This window comes from Meira miltonrushii (assembly GCF_003144205.1).
Source record: "Meira miltonrushii strain MCA 3882 unplaced genomic scaffold FA14scaffold_1, whole genome shotgun sequence".
In the NCBI taxonomy this organism is placed as follows: domain Eukaryota; kingdom Fungi; phylum Basidiomycota; class Exobasidiomycetes; order Exobasidiales; family Brachybasidiaceae; genus Meira; species Meira miltonrushii.
In genome coordinates this window covers 348,333-365,036 of record NW_020289943.1, presented here as the reverse complement: position 1 = coordinate 365,036, position 16,704 = coordinate 348,333, and the positions used below count along the sequence as shown (strand labels likewise).

The following is a 16,704-nucleotide window of genomic DNA, read 5'->3' as shown; positions in this document are numbered from 1 at the left end:
TTTACACTCTTGCACAAATTAAGGATCTTTGCCTTACTAAGAAGGAAGTCGAGAGGTTGAGAGAAATGCAAGATTGATTAACAACTCATTCCCTATCCACATCTTCACACCGTTTTGCATTCATTGCTCCGAATAACGGCAATCCTTACAACACAACCCTTTTTCATATTTCAAACGCACGGCCCTCAACAGGTGGATTTCTAACTCGATTGGCGTCTTAACAACAACACCACTTTTTTTGTTCCGTTGTTGCTTCTTCTTCCTTTCTTATGTTACATCATCAGTGATTCGACTTGTTTTCCGTTTCAATTCCTTCTTTCTCATCTTTTTTCCGACTTCTTTTGTGCAATCTTCGAGAAGGAGTACAGTTCATCAACTCCCAGGGAAGAAAGGGGATATTCAGAGATCATCATTTTCGATTTTGCCATCAAGCTATTCAGTACAATATCGCTTTTCTCAAAGAGTGCTTTTTTCTTGCTTTGTCAAATCCTAGTCAGCAGTCATTACAACTGTTTGATTTTTTTTTGATCAAACAGCTCTTGCGTCATTCTTTCTACTTTCGGTGGCGCTTCGATCAAGTTGCTCTTTTGTTCATTTCTTCATTGCTCTGCGGCAAGGTTTACAACAACGCCCGTTCTCATTTTTTGTGCTCGATCTGAAAATACCCCGGTCTGGTAATAACCTGTTTTTGTTCTTTTTAGGTGGCGCAATCAAATCACATTAATTAGCATTCAATATCACAAGCAAGCCGTAATACCAACAACAACAATGCATCAGCCCCAACAGTCAGACATCTCTTCCCCTCTTGCAGGCGGAATGTCAACGCCGAATACGATCATGAGCGGAACAGCGAACGGAGCCGCACAAAGTAACGTACGCTCCAGCGCAACAGGAGGAGGAGGAGGAAGTTCATCTTCTGCTGCTGCAAATCCTGCTGGCACAGGTAATTTGGGTATTACGCCACCTCCAATCATTCCAACAACAACAAACGGTTTACATCATCAAAATGGAGGGTCAGAACAACAAAACAACAACAACGGCGGCGGCGGCAACGGCGGGCAATTACCGCAGCGAAAACCTTATTTATACGTTGGCGCATTAAGTTCGCAAGTGAATGATGTTGCTTTGAAGGAAATCTTTAGTAGCGTAGGACCTGTCCTTTCTACCAAAGTGGTTGTCGATCGCAATATGCAACATCCTGGTTCACTCAATTATGGCTTTGTGGAATATGCAGATTTACGTTCAGCTGAAAGTGCTTTGCAAAATTTGAACGGGAGAAAGATTGCTGATTCGGATATCAAAGTGGATTGGGCAGCAAGTAGTCTAAATCATGGCGATGCAGCTGGCTTGCACGGGATGAGTGGAAACGCTGGATTCTCGGGTGGAATTGGAATCATGGGAAAAGAAAACACTTCTCATCACTTTCACGTCTTTGTCGGTGATCTGTCACCTGAAGTGAGTGATATTATGCTCAGGCAAGCTTTCCAGTCGTTCAACAGTTTAAGTGAAGCAAGGGTAATGTGGGATATCAGCAGTGGCAAATCAAGAGGATACGGTTTCGTTGCTTTTCGTGAAAGATCTGATGCAGAACAAGCAATCGCAACCATGAACGGCGAATGGTTAGGATCACGAGCAATCCGAGTAAACTGGGCAAATCAAAAAGGAACAGGAAATAACGGTCAACATGGAGGACATCAAGGAGGAATGATGATGGGAAATTCATCTGGACCAAATCGATCAGCAGCTGTTGCTGCAACGTTGGGTGGAATGGGTGCTTTAGGATTGGGCGTGACCAGTATGCCTCCAACAGGAGGAGCTAATACAGGTCCAACGATCACATACGAACAAGCATTGGCAGGTTCTCCGCACACCAATACTACCGTCTATGTTGGAAACATTCCACCTTTTGCAACACAGAATGACCTTATACCACTTTTCCAACAATATGGATACATTATGGAAATTCGAATGCAATCAGATCGTGGATTTGCGTTTGTCAAGTTGGATACACATGAGAATGCGGCCAATGCGATCGTACAATTAGCCGGTACGTTCGCATGTGGAAGACCGATCAAATGTGGTTGGGGAAAAGATCGAAATGAAAGTGCAATGTTGAATGCTCTCAGACAAGGAATGCAATTGAGCGGTTATAGTAACTTAGCACCACCAGCGGGAATGTCTTATGGAATGCCGCAATTTGGCTTCCCAGGCGGATTCGCTTATGGATCACCAGGTAATTCTGCTCAAGGTGCACCACCAATGGACGCAGCTTCCATTCAACAATTACAAGCTGCTCAAGCTCAAGCCGTTCAAGCAGCACACGTTCAAGCAATGCAACAACAACAACAGCAGCAGCATCAATCTCAATCGCAACAGCAACAACAATCTCAAATGCATCCTTCTCAGCATCATCAAGCAATTGGACATCCTCAGGCTATGCAGCAAATGCCAATGCATCAAAGTTTACAAGGTTTCCCATCTCAACCTTGATAAGATAAGATAAAAATATTAAAAGATTTTCTCTTTCATACATTCTCAAAGCAAAACAAATGTCAATAGTATCATCAATCTGTAGCAAATCATAATTTGTTGAGTAACTTGTTCATTTTCATTGTTTGTTTGTGTGGGTACAAAAAAGAGCCATCAAAACCACATCGAGACTGAAAAGCTCTTTGTTAATGCTTTGAAAGCATGAAACCATCCCGGTGGCATGATCAGTACATCACCTGGTTGTAAGATTGCAAACATGGCCCAGGGACGAACGTTCCTCTCAAATGCTAGCGATTGTTGGGATTTTGTGAAAACTTCAACAGACGAAGTTATGCTTTCTCCTATGTTCATTGCTTCCACAACCTCTGGCTCTGGCGGTGCAATCCAAACAATCTTACTACCAACGATTTGGGCTGTAAATGGGGTCAGTCAATGGAACATCAAGGGTGAATTACCAAGCTATAACTCACTATAGAAATTGTAGTACGGGTCCCTGTGAGGCGGGCTTACCGTCAAAGCTCGACCGAGCCATGCATTGATAAGAACTGATTCCGATCCATCTTCTGCATCGATTGGCGGTTCGTAAGATGGGTAGTAAGACGGAGCTGAGGGTGCAGAATATACCAAATCAATAGCGTATCGATCGCCTTCCACAAGACTCTAGACAATCCATCACTGCACGATTCATGTTCATCTGTACCGAATAATAGCCATTCTCGTCAATTACTTGTTGATCTTCTTCAACATGCTCCTAAGCACTTACCTATAAGATCGCCTTGCGCTCTAATTGCTTCAAATAAGGCTTCTGTTGCCCCGTTGCCACCATCATCCTGCTGATGTTGAAATGGAAGAAACGGCGTCGGCTCGTGGATATACTGTCCAATATGCCCGCCGCACCCTTTCCTCCTTGGACTATGGGTGTCATTCACGCTCTACTCACGCGCGACGCGTCAAGAAACCGCGACAGGTAAAGGGAAAGGGCGTAAATTATTCAACCAACACTTTTGGCGGGCGAATGCAATCAGAACACTTTTGAGCATTTACCACCTCCTCCCATCTTCCTCTCCTCCTCATACCCAAGTCAAAATGTTCAGAGCTGCACCGCAAGCAGAACGAAAAGCTGCTCCGATAGAAAGAGCATCAGGAGCAGGCTATCCATCTGTGGACCGATATGCAACAAAAGGTCCAAGAAGGTATCCGTTCCGATTAAACTTTTATCGTGAACCACCTGTTAGTGAAGTAACTATTGAACAATTTGAAACATGGGCGATCGATAGATTACGAGTCTTGGCAGAGATTGAATCTTCACAAGCAAGGAATCGATCATACACAGAAATGAAGGAAATCGTTACTACGCAATGCAAGAAATATCTACCCTTGAGCGCCACCACTGCTTCGGGAATGAGCGGCGGTCCGGATGTAGAAGCTGAACGAATGAAGGATCACATCAGTCATTTCGTCTTACGTTTGGCTTTCTGTCGGACGGAAGATCTGAGGAGAAGGTTCGTCAAAGCAGAAACGGCTCTCTTTCGTCTACGATTCGAGAATGACGACGCATCAGAGAAGGAGAGGTTCCTCAAAACACTCAACTTTGACTGGGAATTCGTGACGAAAGAAGAAAGACAGGCAAATCGCGAAGCATTGATCGCAGCAAACCCTAGATTGGCAAACTTTGTCGATTCGGAAACATTTTACAAGGTACCTTGGACGCGTGTTCTTGATCTGGTAGAGAAGCGAAAAGTTCTCCTTCGAGCAGGAACGGCATGGGTTCCGATGCGTGAACAAGCAAGTTTGGTTGTAGCAGAATTCTCACAAAGGCTAATGAAAGAGTTAGAGCTAACATCTCGTGCTTTACCACGCTTGGACGAGGATGATCGAATCTTACCTCTTCTTTCTCATCTATCGATGGGCTTCATTGCAGGTATTTCACGTGAAATTTCATCGAATGCCATCCAAGGTCTCGAGGGTGGAAATGTGACTGCTGAAATGGTGGATGCTCTCATCAAAGAACATGCTCCACTTTGTATGCGTAACTTGCATGAATCTCTACAAGACAAAGGTCATCTTCGCCATTATGGTCGTTTGCAATACAGTCTCTTCCTCAAGGATGTTGGTTTGCCCGTTGAAGAAGCTTTGTTGTTCTGGAGACGCTCTTTCCGTGCAATGTCTGACGATAAATTCAACAAGGATTACAAGTACAACATTCGATGGGCTTATGGTCTAGAGGGCAGACGTGTAAATGCACCAGCAAAGAACTGTATAAGCATCATCACACAAGATCAACCCGGTCCTCAAGACAATCATGGTTGTCCTTTCCGTCACTTTTCTCCGCAGAACTTATCTTCCGCTCTCATTACCCATTACGGACTCAACTTTGCCGAACAAGCAGAAATCTTGCAAGCTGTCAAAGCAGGTCACTATCATGTTGGCTGTACACGTCTGTTCGAGATGACACACAAGAAGCAAGGAATCAAGAAAGGAGATGGGCTAGGAGAAGGAGAAAGCGTCAGTCATCCAAACCGATACTTCGAACGAAGCTATAGTATCGTTCAGAATGGCGGAGTACCAGCCAAATCAGAAACCAAAGCAGAAGAGCTTCCGTCTTTAGAAAGCAAGAAGGATGATACCGAGATGAATTTGGATGATGCTGCTGGTGAGCATCTCGAGAAAGAGGCAGAAACAGCAAAATCTTCCAATGAAGGGTACGAGCCAGATGAAGATGAAGAGATGGAGCTTCTGGCCATGCAAGGTGCATGAGCTGTGAACGCCTTCTCAATTCGCTCTTTCGGATGTTTTTATAGTTTCCTTTCTTCATGTTTTCTATCTCTGCAATATAGTGTACAATTGGCATTTCTTCAATTTATTCCAACATTTGATCTTCATCATCGCCAATAGATGTGAAATTGAGAACTTCTACCCTTCCTCTTCCCTTTGTCTCAGCTTCTAGTAGCTCGTTGATTTTACGTAATGATCCAGGATCGATGGATGCTACTAATTCCCATTCATCAGTCCAATCTTCATCTTCGGTGCTGTCGATGAAAGGTATAATCTTTTCCTTCAATCGCTTACCGTCCTTGTTGGCCATCGTTAGTCTGATACGCATTCGTGCTCGTTCAATAGAGATTGTATTGCTAGCCTGCAATTGCCTTATAACGTCTAAAGCTTGACTCTTTGCACTCTTGCCGGTTTTGATGCTATAGTGAATATCACTCATTGCCTTATCTATCATACCGTAAGGATACGGTCTTTGGCTTGTTGGATCGACACATTTTTCACAAACGAGTGTCACGATTTCTCTCCAACTTGCGTCTAGCTCTTGATTACGTTCTTTTTCGCCTACTTGTAGTTCACCTTTTTTGAGAATTTCCTTGACAATAACTTCAATTTCTGTTGTTCCGAATGCTTTTTTCAAATCTTCTTGTGGTGCTGCTGCTCCTTTGCTTACGTTCAAGAATACATTTTCGATCTGAACGACTTCATCTAGGTTTTTCTCCGTTCCATTTCTCCAATCTAACACTTTGTTCTTGTAACATGCCACCTCGAAACGCTTACCACCTTTTCGTAATCGAACGATGGATACGTTTGTTAGCTTGATCTGATTCGCTGGCTGATTGATCGGCATTGTGACATTCAGTTGAAGATGAGCGAGAGAAGGAAGAGTGATGTTCTCCACTTGGAATGTATGCAACAGAAAAATTTAAGCTGCTAAGGTCAGGCACAGCGCACGTGTTGAGGAAGGTCGAAGACATTCGGCCCAAAAAATTTTTTAGGCACTTTATCTTTAAAATCCATTTTTTTGCGCTCATGCACGTCAAAATCGATTTTGTATTAATTATTTTTTTGTAAATTTTCGGAAAAAATCGCTCGCTTCCGCTTTTTTTCACAGACGGCAATAATAATCTCATCTAGTTTCAATCGGATTCGTATAGGTTCGGGTTAGGGTTAGGGTTAGAGTTCTGGGGATTTTTTTTTTGCTTGTTTTGACTGGATTTGTGAACTTAACGAATTTGTATTGATTTTCTTATTTTTCGACGCGTGTTGACTGAGAAAAAGTGCCGTTTATATAGAAAATTAGCTCACTAGCGTAAAACGTGCATATTGTATTCAATCAAGAAATTGCAAAAACACTGCTCAAGTGCCATTTTGGGCCGAACGAGCATGACCAGGAAGGAATGTTGTTTAGCCTTTCCTGAATGCAGTTCAAGTTGTACTCACTGCTATCATCCCAAAAATGGATATATCACTATCATCAGAACCTCTGGATGTTGCTTTCCACCCATCCACATCAGCAAACCTGTTGGCGACAGGATTAATCTCCGGAAAAGTTCAACTGTATGATTTCAAACGGGCAGGTAACACGACATCATCTGCGAGGGCACCAGAGGAAGATGACTCGGAAAGCGACGAGGGATCTCCATCTAGCACTTTAAAGGGGAAAGACAAAGCTTATGATAGGTCATGGTCCGTCAGACCTAGCAATAAAAGTTGCAGAGGTGTAGCCTTTAGTACGGAGGGGGATAGTTTGTACACTTTGGCCAAAGATGGATCGATATTTCGATTAGACACAGAAACCGGATCGGTAGTATCGAAATGGGACAAAGCACATTCTTCAGCTCCCTCCCGTCTTTTGCCAATCGAACAAAACCTGTTTGCAAGTGGTGACGACGATGGTGTGATTTCGCTTTGGGATCCACGTAGACCGACGGACTCCAATTCAGCTGTGCGTACTTATACACATCATTTTGATTGGATCACATCGATGCTATGGTGTACACATCTTGCCCCGCCAAAAACACCGAAATTGACCAAAGAGGAGCAAGAGAAGAAACGTTTGCGGGAGGAGAAGAAGAGGAAGCGTAAACAGGCAAGGTCAAACATGTTTGATGGAGAGGAGGAAGAGGAAGAAACAAAAGCAGCACAGACACAGCGGGAGCGACTCGTTGTGACAAGCGGAGATGGGACTCTATCGGTGATTGACGTAAGGGCGGGAAAAAGCGGTGTAGAAGTGAGCGAAGATCAAGAGGATGAATTGCTATCGATCGCCTCTGTGAAGCAGAATTCAAAGTTGGTTGTCGGGACTCAATTGGGTATTCTTTCACTTTGGGCTCCTACAAAAGGTCTTTTGGATCATGTAGATCGTATACCCGGTCATCCTGCTAGTGTGGATACGATGTGCACTTTGGATGATGATACAATCTTGACCGGATCTTCCGATGGATTGGTACGTGTTGTACAAATATTACCACACAAACTTTTGGGTATCGTTGCTGATCATGGAGGAATGCCGGTTGAGCGGATCGCCAGATGTGGAAATTGGATGGCTAGCATTGGGCATGGGGCTGAGATCAAACTTACTGACTTGGCACCTCTTCTCGAGGAAGACGGGGACGAAGATGATGAAGATGGAGAAACGCAAGCTCTAGGCGTGACTACTTTGTCATCGGTAAATGCTGATGATTCTTCGGATGAAGAGGATGCTGATCCCGAAGACAAGGCTGGGGAAGAGGAGCGGGAATTGGAAGCATACAGTCAGGAAGAAGGAGAGGGAAGCGATAGCAGTGAAGAAGAGATGGAGCAGCGATCCAGCAAGAAAGCAAAAAGTATCGCCAGCATACTCCGACCTCCTCCCTGTGGAGCAGCTGCAGTGGACTTCTTTGCTGACCTTTAAGGCCGGTCTGACAGTCAAGAGTCAAATGTACACTAAAGAGACTGATAAATGTCTATGAATGCATGTATTCTAGCTCAAAGCTTATTCTGTGCTCACCTTTTTGTGCCAAGAACTTTCTCACTGATTCATGTCCCCTCTGGGCGTTATAGAGATGTATTAGAGACTGCAAAGATGGCTACAGCTTGGAGAAAAGTTTAAGAGCTTGACGGGTACCCAGATCAAGCATAACATCTTCCGAACCACCAGGAATTTGTAATCCTTTGAATTCGCGGAAGATCATTTCTACTCGTTCACCTGCACCACTCTTGGTAAGACCCATACCACCGAACAGCTTTACTGCTTCGTTTGCAACATATTCAATCGTTGCAGTGGCCTGTGCTTTGAGCAATGCAGTTTGACCTCCAAGTTTAACATTGGCTTCCTGTATGGATAGCTTGCTCATTTGGTAAACGGTTGCTTCCATCCATGCAGTTAAAGCTTCGGTCTTGCGGGCCATTTGTGCAATTTTGTGACGAACGACTGCTTGTTCCATCAATGGCTTGCCGAATGCCTTACGACGTTTGCAGTGTTCTACAACGTCTTCCAGACAAACACGGCAAAGACGGTTGGCAATATACACAATCGTCATACGTTCGTGCATGAAGTTATACATGATGTACTTGAACGCTTCGCCTTCTTTACCAATTACGTTCTCCACAGGCACCTTTACATCCTCAAAAGTGACGTATGTCGTGCCTGATGCACTACCGCCCATGATTTCCATCTTTTTGGTTTTGAGTCCTTCGCTTTTGGGGATGACCAAGAAAGTGATACCCGAATAATCTCCTGGTTTTCCACTCGTACGAACGGCAGTTGTGAAATAATCCGAATAGATTCCGTTTGTGATCCATTTCTTTTCTCCGTTTACGATGAAATGCTTTCCGTCTGGCGTACGTTCTGCCGTTGTTCCTAAACCTGCAACATCTGATCCTGCTCTTGGTTCGGTGATTGCTAAACAGATTCGTTTACGACCTGTAAGGAGATCAGGTAAATATCTCTTTTGCATTTCGTCTGAAGCAAAATGTACGATCGGTCCTGCGCCGTAAGCCAAACCACCGTAGTTTGCCATCATTGGAGCATTTGAGCCTGTTCTGCATAATTCATCAACGAGGATCAAATCATGGAAATGATCCCATTCCTCAGCTTTTACACCTCCGGGTAAACGTAAATTTCCGCTTAAATCATGAAATTTCTTTGGAATGGTAACACCCAAAGCAAAAGGGATCAAAAAACCATCTTTTGCGAATTGTTGATAAAGTTGATCAGTTGCAATACCTTTTTTATCAAAATCGATGGCTAATTCGGAAGGGATATGTTTCTCGGTCCATTCACGAACATATTCACGTAGAGCGATATGGGATTGTTTTGTGTAATAAGGACTTGGAGCTCCGCTTACCCAAGGTGATTCTGCCCAAGGAGTTTTTGGTCGTGTTAAAGACATGTTTGTTTATGGGATGAGGTGATGGTATTTCGCTGAGAAGCAGTCTGTGCTGCTGCTGTTGTTGAGTGTTACATTCTCGGTTTCTCATTTACCGACCAACAAGCCCGGGCACCCGAAGTGACTTTTTAGGGAGAAAATATGCGGGGAAAAGAAGACTGTTGAAACGCGTTTACCGGCTCTACATTCCAGCCGGGTTACAAATAAATGCACCTTTTTACCATCATATAAGACAAAGAACTCATCGAATTACTGAACTACTATCAGAGCTTAGAATAAAGCTTCAAAGCTTGACGAACACCTAGATCCAGCATAACATCTCCAGAACCTGTTCGGTGGTATGGGTCTTACCAAGAGTGGTGCAGGTGAACGAGTAGAAATGATCTTCCGCGAATTCAAAGGATTACAAATTCCTGGTGGTTCGGAAGATGTTATGCTTGATCTGGGTACCCGTCAAGCTCTTAAACTTTTCTCCAAGCTGTAGCCATCTTTGCAGTCTCTAATACATCTCTATAACGCCCAGAGGGGACATGAATCAGTGAGAAAGTTCTTGGCACAAAAAGGTGAGCACAGAATAAGCTTTGAGCTAGAATACATGCATTCATAGACATTTATCAGTCTCTTTAGTGTACATTTGACTCTTGACTGTCAGACCGGCCTTAAAGGTCAGCAAAGAAGTCCACTGCAGCTGCTCCACAGGGAGGAGGTCGGAGTATGCTGGCGATACTTTTTGCTTTCTTGCTGGATCGCTGCTCCATCTCTTCTTCACTGCTATCGCTTCCCTCTCCTTCTTCCTGACTGTATGCTTCCAATTCCCGCTCCTCTTCCCCAGCCTTGTCTTCGGGATCAGCATCCTCTTCATCCGAAGAATCATCAGCATTTACCGATGACAAAGTAGTCACGCCTAGAGCTTGCGTTTCTCCATCTTCATCATCTTCGTCCCCGTCTTCCTCGAGAAGAGGTGCCAAGTCAGTAAGTTTGATCTCAGCCCCATGCCCAATGCTAGCCATCCAATTTCCACATCTGGCGATCCGCTCAACCGGCATTCCTCCATGATCAGCAACGATACCCAAAAGTTTGTGTGGTAATATTTGTACAACACGTACCAATCCATCGGAAGATCCGGTCAAGATTGTATCATCATCCAAAGTGCACATCGTATCCACACTAGCAGGATGACCGGGTATACGATCTACATGATCCAAAAGACCTTTTGTAGGAGCCCAAAGTGAAAGAATACCCAATTGAGTCCCGACAACCAACTTTGAATTCTGCTTCACAGAGGCGATCGATAGCAATTCATCCTCTTGATCTTCGCTCACTTCTACACCGCTTTTTCCCGCCCTTACGTCAATCACCGATAGAGTCCCATCTCCGCTTGTCACAACGAGTCGCTCCCGCTGTGTCTGTGCTGCTTTTGTTTCTTCCTCTTCCTCCTCTCCATCAAACATGTTTGACCTTGCCTGTTTACGCTTCCTCTTCTTCTCCTCCCGCAAACGTTTCTTCTCTTGCTCCTCTTTGGTCAATTTCGGTGTTTTTGGCGGGGCAAGATGTGTACACCATAGCATCGATGTGATCCAATCAAAATGATGTGTATAAGTACGCACAGCTGAATTGGAGTCCGTCGGTCTACGTGGATCCCAAAGCGAAATCACACCATCGTCGTCACCACTTGCAAACAGGTTTTGTTCGATTGGCAAAAGACGGGAGGGAGCTGAAGAATGTGCTTTGTCCCATTTCGATACTACCGATCCGGTTTCTGTGTCTAATCGAAATATCGATCCATCTTTGGCCAAAGTGTACAAACTATCCCCCTCCGTACTAAAGGCTACACCTCTGCAACTTTTATTGCTAGGTCTGACGGACCATGACCTATCATAAGCTTTGTCTTTCCCCTTTAAAGTGACTTTTGAGGCCGAAATTATCGACAAATTGGATGTGTTGATCATTGCGGACACTCAAGGAGATGAAGTCTCTCGTGCTTTCTTCATTGGTCAATTGCGATCCTTATTCGAGACTCCACAAGTCGATCCGCAATTACAGGAACAAGTGCATTCTTGTTTGGTCAGCGTGAATCGTTTCTTGGATCTCTTGTTGAACGTTCGCAATCTTCCCCTCGAGGAAGGGTTTGAGGATGATCGAGTGTCAGGAACACTTAAGTTGCTTGGATTCTTACGTCAGGCAAATTGAGTGACTGCATTCTCAACGCACGTTCTACGGCTTGTCAATCTTCATTTGGAAAATCAAAATTACGTTGAAGCTGCTTTGACGCTCAAATTGCATGCTGATTTGCATACTTGGGATTTGGATGGTTTTGTTGAACCTATTGCAGATTTGGACTTGCCTCGTCAATCGCACTTTGCCAGAAGAGAAACGTTGTATATGCTTATCTTGGATTACCTGAACAAAGGACAAGCTTGGGAAATTTCGATCGATATCTGTAGGGAGCTTGCAAGGGAGTATGAATTCCGAGCGGTTGACTATGGTCGATTAGCAGATGTCCTTAATCTATAGGCTTCGTTGTTTAACAAGACTGGAACGGAGGAACGTACATTCCCCAACTACTTCAGAGTTGCCTATTACGGATCTCAATGGCCTACAAGCTTGCAAAAAAAATTGGAAAAAAAGGCAAAAAAGATGTCCACACCAGGGCTCGAACCTGGGACTTCGAAGTGCACTCGAAGAGGGCGATTAATACCTAGATAGGTTTTATATATTAGCTTCGCACGATAACCAACTTCGTCATGCGGACCTTGTTGAAGGTATAAGAAAATTTATCAAATATAACGTACTCCATATGAACTGAGCGGACTCCCTGGAGGCGTTTTCCATTGCACTATAGGTAAACGTGAGTGGTGGATTGTACTAAAGTTATATTTCATAAACCCACCCGCGCTAACCGATCACGCAATTTAACCTATTCTGACGTGATGATGCATGGTAATTCTTCTTGCCCAGGCACGCAATGATCATGTACAACGGCACGTTCCCCACGCTGACTTCGAAATGGAGGAGAGTGTATTTATCAGATGCCGAAGAAGAACTATTTTAGCAAGGTAAGCCAAACGAATCGGTTTTCCACTTCTCACATCCATCAACATCATGTCTCCTGCTACCTCTGTTCAAGAAATCCCACCGTGGGTACCCCCAAAGCCCACAAAACAAGATGATATCGAATGGGCACCATTAAATACTCTTGATCTCTCCAGGGTGACAGGAGATAATTTCACAGAAGTACCTGATGATCTGGTCAAAACGGTCGGTGAAGCATTCCGTACGAGTGGATTCATGTATGCTGAAAATCATGGTTGGACATACGATCAAGTTTTGCGTCAATTCGCCGTTGGACAATACGCCTTCGATGGTGTTGCACCAGAAGACAAGGATAAATACAAGGCTGATATCATTAAATCGGGCAGCTTTGTCGGATACAAAGCTCAAGGTCATTGGAGATTGGATGGCGTACAAGACAGAATTGAACAATTGAACTTTGGCTCTACCTCATTCTCGCCTGAGAATAGCAAACGTCTTTACCCCGAATCCCTTCAACCTTTCATTCCTGAAATTCGTGAATTTGCCCGTTTCAACCACGGTGTCATTCTGCGAAAGATCCTTTCCGTTCTCTCTCGTGTTCTCAAATTGCCTGCCGATACATTGTGGAAATTGAGCGAAAACCCAGAAGAGAAGGGAATTGATCTTTTACGTTATGCCATGTACCACACTCCCACAAAGGATGACGATAAGGCCTTGGGTGGTGTGCGTTTGCAGGGTCACACAGATTTCAACAGCGTTTCCATCCTTTGGTCTCAACCGATTACATCTTTGGAAGTTCTGATGCCTGATGACAGATGGAGATTGGTTAAACATCGTGATAACGCATTGGTGTTGAACTTGGGAGATGCAATGCATTTCCTAAGCGGTGGCTATTTCAAAGCTACAATTCACAGAGTTGTTGCACCACCAGAAGATCAAGCAAACTACGTTCGATTGGGTATGTTCTACTTTGCCTTGTTCAATAAAGACGTTCAATTGCGTCCTTTGATCGAATCGCCCGTTGTCGCTGAAGCATACAAGGATAAGAACTTCTGGGCTGAAGCTGAATCAAAAGGATTGCCCATCCCCACTGCAGGCGAATGGGAAGCCGAACGTGTTCGCCGATTCGGACAACAACAAGCCAGGAAGCGTGACGATGGACACGATGAAGAGGAAATCCTTGGAGGAGCTGCAAAGATCACTCTCTATAACACCAACGAAAAGAACCAGCGCACACCTTTACAAATTCAGAAAGACAAAGAACGTGAAGCGGCCGCAAGACATGTCGCAATTTCCGCTTAATCTTTGCTTGCTTTCCGTCTGATTCCATAGCATTGCGCTCGTATCCCATTTGTATTCTTTATTCAACATCTTCTTTATCTTTATGACATGATGACAATACAGTTCAAAGCGGCTCAACCTGCAGTGAACATTGTACATATTGAAACTATCATTTGCGTGTGTGTGTGTGATTATAGTACAATTGCAATCCACGATTGCTTTAAAAGTTTGCCCGAAGTGCCACGTTTCAAAGATGCTCTTGGCAAGAAGAAATCATTGTTTCCCGCTTGAAGTTTCTGTTGAAGTTCCGAAGAGTAGTGGACCGCGATGATTTAGAGTAACGAAGCTCGGTCTTGCATCAATTTGATCGATCGTTCTGTCATGGGAAAAAGGAAAGATCGAGCTGAGTGTTAAATAAATATGTGGGACATATCTGATAGCAAGAACACACTTACCTTTTTCGGTATTCTGAAGCCCAAGTTATTTCGCGTAATGGACTTGCGGTGAAGAGTGTTCCCAACAATACAACAAAGAGACCGAAAACGGATTCTGCTTTGATCTATGTGCAGATCGTAATGAAGCGGAGTTGGAAGCAGATAAGATTCGGAGTCAGAATGGGATCATAATCGATAAAGTTTAATTTGATTCATCTGCAATTTGAGGGGGGGCGAAGTGCATATACTCACATCGAATGGGATCACAACGGCCGCTATTCCTAAAGCTTTTTGAACGGAGACAGACTCGTATGTAGAATAAGCGGCATGCAAGAAGATGATCGATCCCAACAAGAGCGTTAGACGAGCGCCAAAAGAGGGTTTTGATGAAAGACGTTCGATTTCGGACATTTTCTCTGTGCGTGTGTGTGAATCAAAAGGATGAAGGTTAAAAATGTGAATCGTAGTGAACACGCCTTGCTGGTTTTCTTCTCAAAAGGTCAATGCGCACAAAAGAGGCGCGGGCGTATGTGCAGCGCCTTTAAAGGATTACCCGACGGTGAAATCAGGCAATAACAAATACATTAGAAGCTTCTTGTTTAATCTTAAGTGGGCATGATGAGACAAATTGAATGCTAATTGCAATAAGACATTATTGTGAGTCAATCGAGTGCACTTCGTATTTTGGAATTGGTTCGGGAAATATCTCTGACAGCCATCCTCCGTTCCTGAAAAGAATATTGCATTTTCCCATCCACTGTTTCGGATCGAAGGGCAGATGTGGGTTTGCTGATCAACGTAAAGTTGGCCTAATTATTATTGTGGCTTTTTTCTCCTAAAGAGTGAGTGAGAGTGGAAATGCACTTTAGCACAGCGCGTGTGTTACTCTTTACGCGTATAAGTATTCCTAATTAACATCAGCTTTCCTTTTCCGGACATCATCATGAACCAATATGTTTCAACGCCTCAATCTCATCCCCACTTGAATTAGCATGACATTCTATCGTTTAATGAATCAATCAAAGGGTCTTGTGCCACTTATCACCAGTAAACAAAATAAAGGTCACATTTATTTGTTCTTAGCTTGACAATAGAAGCCATTCGACAGGGTCTTCTTTATTGTTCCTAGAAGGAGCTCGTGTGCATTCGATGCAGCCTGCATGTACTAATAAAATCGTATGAGCTGAAAGGTTTAAACCTGAGACTTTTACCTCCTATACGTCTCAGGTATTGCATTTCTATCAGAGCATTTATTCGTTAATGCTACGGGGAAAATCTGATTGGTATTAGGGCTCCGTCCTTAATCGCTCTTTGAAATTTTTATATCCTACGCAGAATCGAGCAGCTAAATGCAACAAAGAGGCCGATAGATTATAATAGGCACGATTGCAGTCTATAAAAGATTGCGCAATCTGCTCTACCCCACTTGAAAATCTCTTTCTTCCCACCGAAATCGTACGAAAATGATTGTCCCACTTACCCGTACATGGGCAGTTCCGCAATATTTCCTTTTGCGAATTGATGATTTTACAAGATTAAGAACGCATTTGTTTACGATCGCTAAATCACCATGAACGAAGAAGTTAATTTGTTTCGCTTTATTGCGCCTAAAATTGACATGATGATCGATATAGAGAAGATAGGGCTCTTTTGTAGGAATGGACATTCTGCTTGTATCCGAAATGTGGGTATCGTATGATTGAATCCGTGAAAAGTTCTTCCAGTATATGATCAAGAATATGAGAAGGATCGGATCGACATCAAAACTTATAAAAGGGGGCTTTCCATGACCTTGAACTAATTTTAAATCGTCAAGAGATTCACAATCACTCTCTCCAACGGACGACCCTAACTAACTCTCCACCACTTCAACCCCCTTTATTCCCTAACCTGAACTTCACAACCCCTTCCAATATGGAGCTAAAGACAAAAAGTTTCCTCTGCTTCGTTAGTATTGCTTTGCTTATCGGTGAAGCTTCTGCATTAACTATCCCAAGCAAGAGTACAAACCAGCTCACGCTTGTAAAAAGAGCTGATGTTCCAACCGTGACAGTTTTCCAATGTGCAAGTGATGCATTCGAAGCCGGCAAGGATCAAGTTCAACAAAACGTAACAAACGCTTTGGCAAACGGTCAATCTCAATTGACAGAAGGTGCAGCTAAAGCACAAGATGCTGCTTCTCAAGGTGCAGCTGCCGTTCAAAACCAAGTAGCAAGTGGTGCACAGAGATTAAGTCAAACAGCTCAAGACGGTCAAGCACAATTGCAAGCAGGTGCTGATCAGGCAAGAAGTGCTGCCGCTGCTGGTCTCGCTTCCGGTCA

The 16,704-nt window shown here is 43.8% G+C and overlaps 10 protein-coding genes and 1 non-coding gene across 11 annotated transcripts in view; 5 read left to right on the top strand and 6 right to left on the bottom strand.

The window, feature by feature from the left end:
- Positions 1-1,071: 1,071 nt before the first annotated feature.
- On the top strand, positions 1,072-2,208 carry FA14DRAFT_114108 (uncharacterized protein; the record flags this gene model as incomplete). Its single annotated transcript, XM_025496031.1, has 3 exons — positions 1,072-1,318; positions 1,406-1,678; positions 1,745-2,208. Coding segments are annotated over 3 exons (984 nt in total), but the record flags the coding sequence as incomplete, so codon positions are not given.
- A 314-nt stretch (positions 2,209-2,522) lies between these two features.
- On the bottom strand, positions 2,523-3,547 carry FA14DRAFT_186781 (Clavaminate synthase-like protein; the record flags this gene model as incomplete). The annotated part of the gene is made up of 3 exons (XM_025501534.1): positions 2,523-2,903; positions 2,961-3,095; positions 3,535-3,547. 3 exons carry the CDS (start codon positions 3,545-3,547, stop codon positions 2,644-2,646), a joined length of 408 nt encoding a protein of 135 aa, XP_025356877.1. The 3' UTR covers positions 2,523-2,643.
- FA14DRAFT_4308 (DNA primase, large subunit) lies at positions 3,272-5,299 on the top strand. The gene has a single exon (XM_025502332.1). The coding sequence runs from the start codon at positions 3,577-3,579 to the stop codon at positions 5,245-5,247; it is 1,671 nt and encodes a 556-aa protein (XP_025356876.1). The 5' UTR covers positions 3,272-3,576; the 3' UTR covers positions 5,248-5,299.
- Positions 5,300-6,252, bottom strand: FA14DRAFT_4309 (Shwachman-Bodian-diamond syndrome protein). Its single transcript, XM_025502333.1, has one exon. It carries the CDS (start codon positions 6,110-6,112, stop codon positions 5,351-5,353), a length of 762 nt encoding a protein of 253 aa, XP_025356875.1. The 5' UTR covers positions 6,113-6,252; the 3' UTR covers positions 5,300-5,350.
- A 464-nt stretch (positions 6,253-6,716) lies between these two features.
- On the top strand, positions 6,717-7,888 carry FA14DRAFT_128767 (WD40 repeat-like protein; the record flags this gene model as incomplete). The annotated part of the gene is made up of 3 exons (XM_025496876.1): positions 6,717-6,842; positions 6,879-7,346; positions 7,407-7,888. Coding segments are annotated over exons 1-3 (1,071 nt in total), but the record flags the coding sequence as incomplete, so codon positions are not given.
- A 445-nt stretch (positions 7,889-8,333) lies between these two features.
- Positions 8,334-9,638, bottom strand: FA14DRAFT_140441 (acyl-CoA dehydrogenase NM domain-like protein; the record flags this gene model as incomplete). The annotated part of the gene is made up of 1 exon (XM_025497096.1): positions 8,334-9,638. One exon carries the CDS (start codon positions 9,636-9,638, stop codon positions 8,334-8,336), a length of 1,305 nt encoding a protein of 434 aa, XP_025356873.1.
- A 926-nt stretch (positions 9,639-10,564) lies between these two features.
- FA14DRAFT_106117 (WD40 repeat-like protein) lies at positions 10,565-11,521 on the bottom strand (the record flags this gene model as incomplete). The annotated part of the gene is made up of 2 exons (XM_025495769.1): positions 10,565-11,046; positions 11,107-11,521. Coding segments are annotated over 2 exons (897 nt in total), but the record flags the coding sequence as incomplete, so codon positions are not given.
- A 752-nt stretch (positions 11,522-12,273) lies between these two features.
- Positions 12,274-12,387, bottom strand: FA14DRAFT_t1. Its single transcript has one exon. It is a non-coding gene; the product is annotated as a tRNA-Ile (tRNA).
- Positions 12,388-12,551: 164 nt separating this feature from the next.
- Positions 12,552-14,111, top strand: FA14DRAFT_186775 (Clavaminate synthase-like protein). Its single transcript, XM_025501533.1, has one exon. It carries the CDS (start codon positions 12,738-12,740, stop codon positions 13,968-13,970), a length of 1,233 nt encoding a protein of 410 aa, XP_025356871.1. The 5' UTR covers positions 12,552-12,737; the 3' UTR covers positions 13,971-14,111.
- Positions 14,088-14,823, bottom strand: FA14DRAFT_159056 (uncharacterized protein). Its single transcript, XM_025498034.1, has 3 exons — positions 14,636-14,823; positions 14,405-14,508; positions 14,088-14,325 (listed from the first exon to the last, which is right to left on the bottom strand). The coding sequence occupies exons 1-3, from the start codon at positions 14,792-14,794 to the stop codon at positions 14,223-14,225; spliced, it is 366 nt and encodes a 121-aa protein (XP_025356870.1). The 5' UTR covers positions 14,795-14,823; the 3' UTR covers positions 14,088-14,222.
- Positions 14,824-16,297: 1,474 nt separating this feature from the next.
- FA14DRAFT_183091 (uncharacterized protein) overlaps positions 16,298-16,704 on the top strand; it is a gene marked incomplete at its 5' end in the record, with an annotated part of 4,024 nt that continues 3,617 nt past the window's right edge. Inside the window, one exon of the mRNA XM_025501283.1 lies at positions 16,298-16,700. Within this exon, the coding sequence (XP_025356869.1) occupies positions 16,298-16,700 (403 nt within the window). The remainder of the gene's footprint in view (positions 16,701-16,704) is intronic.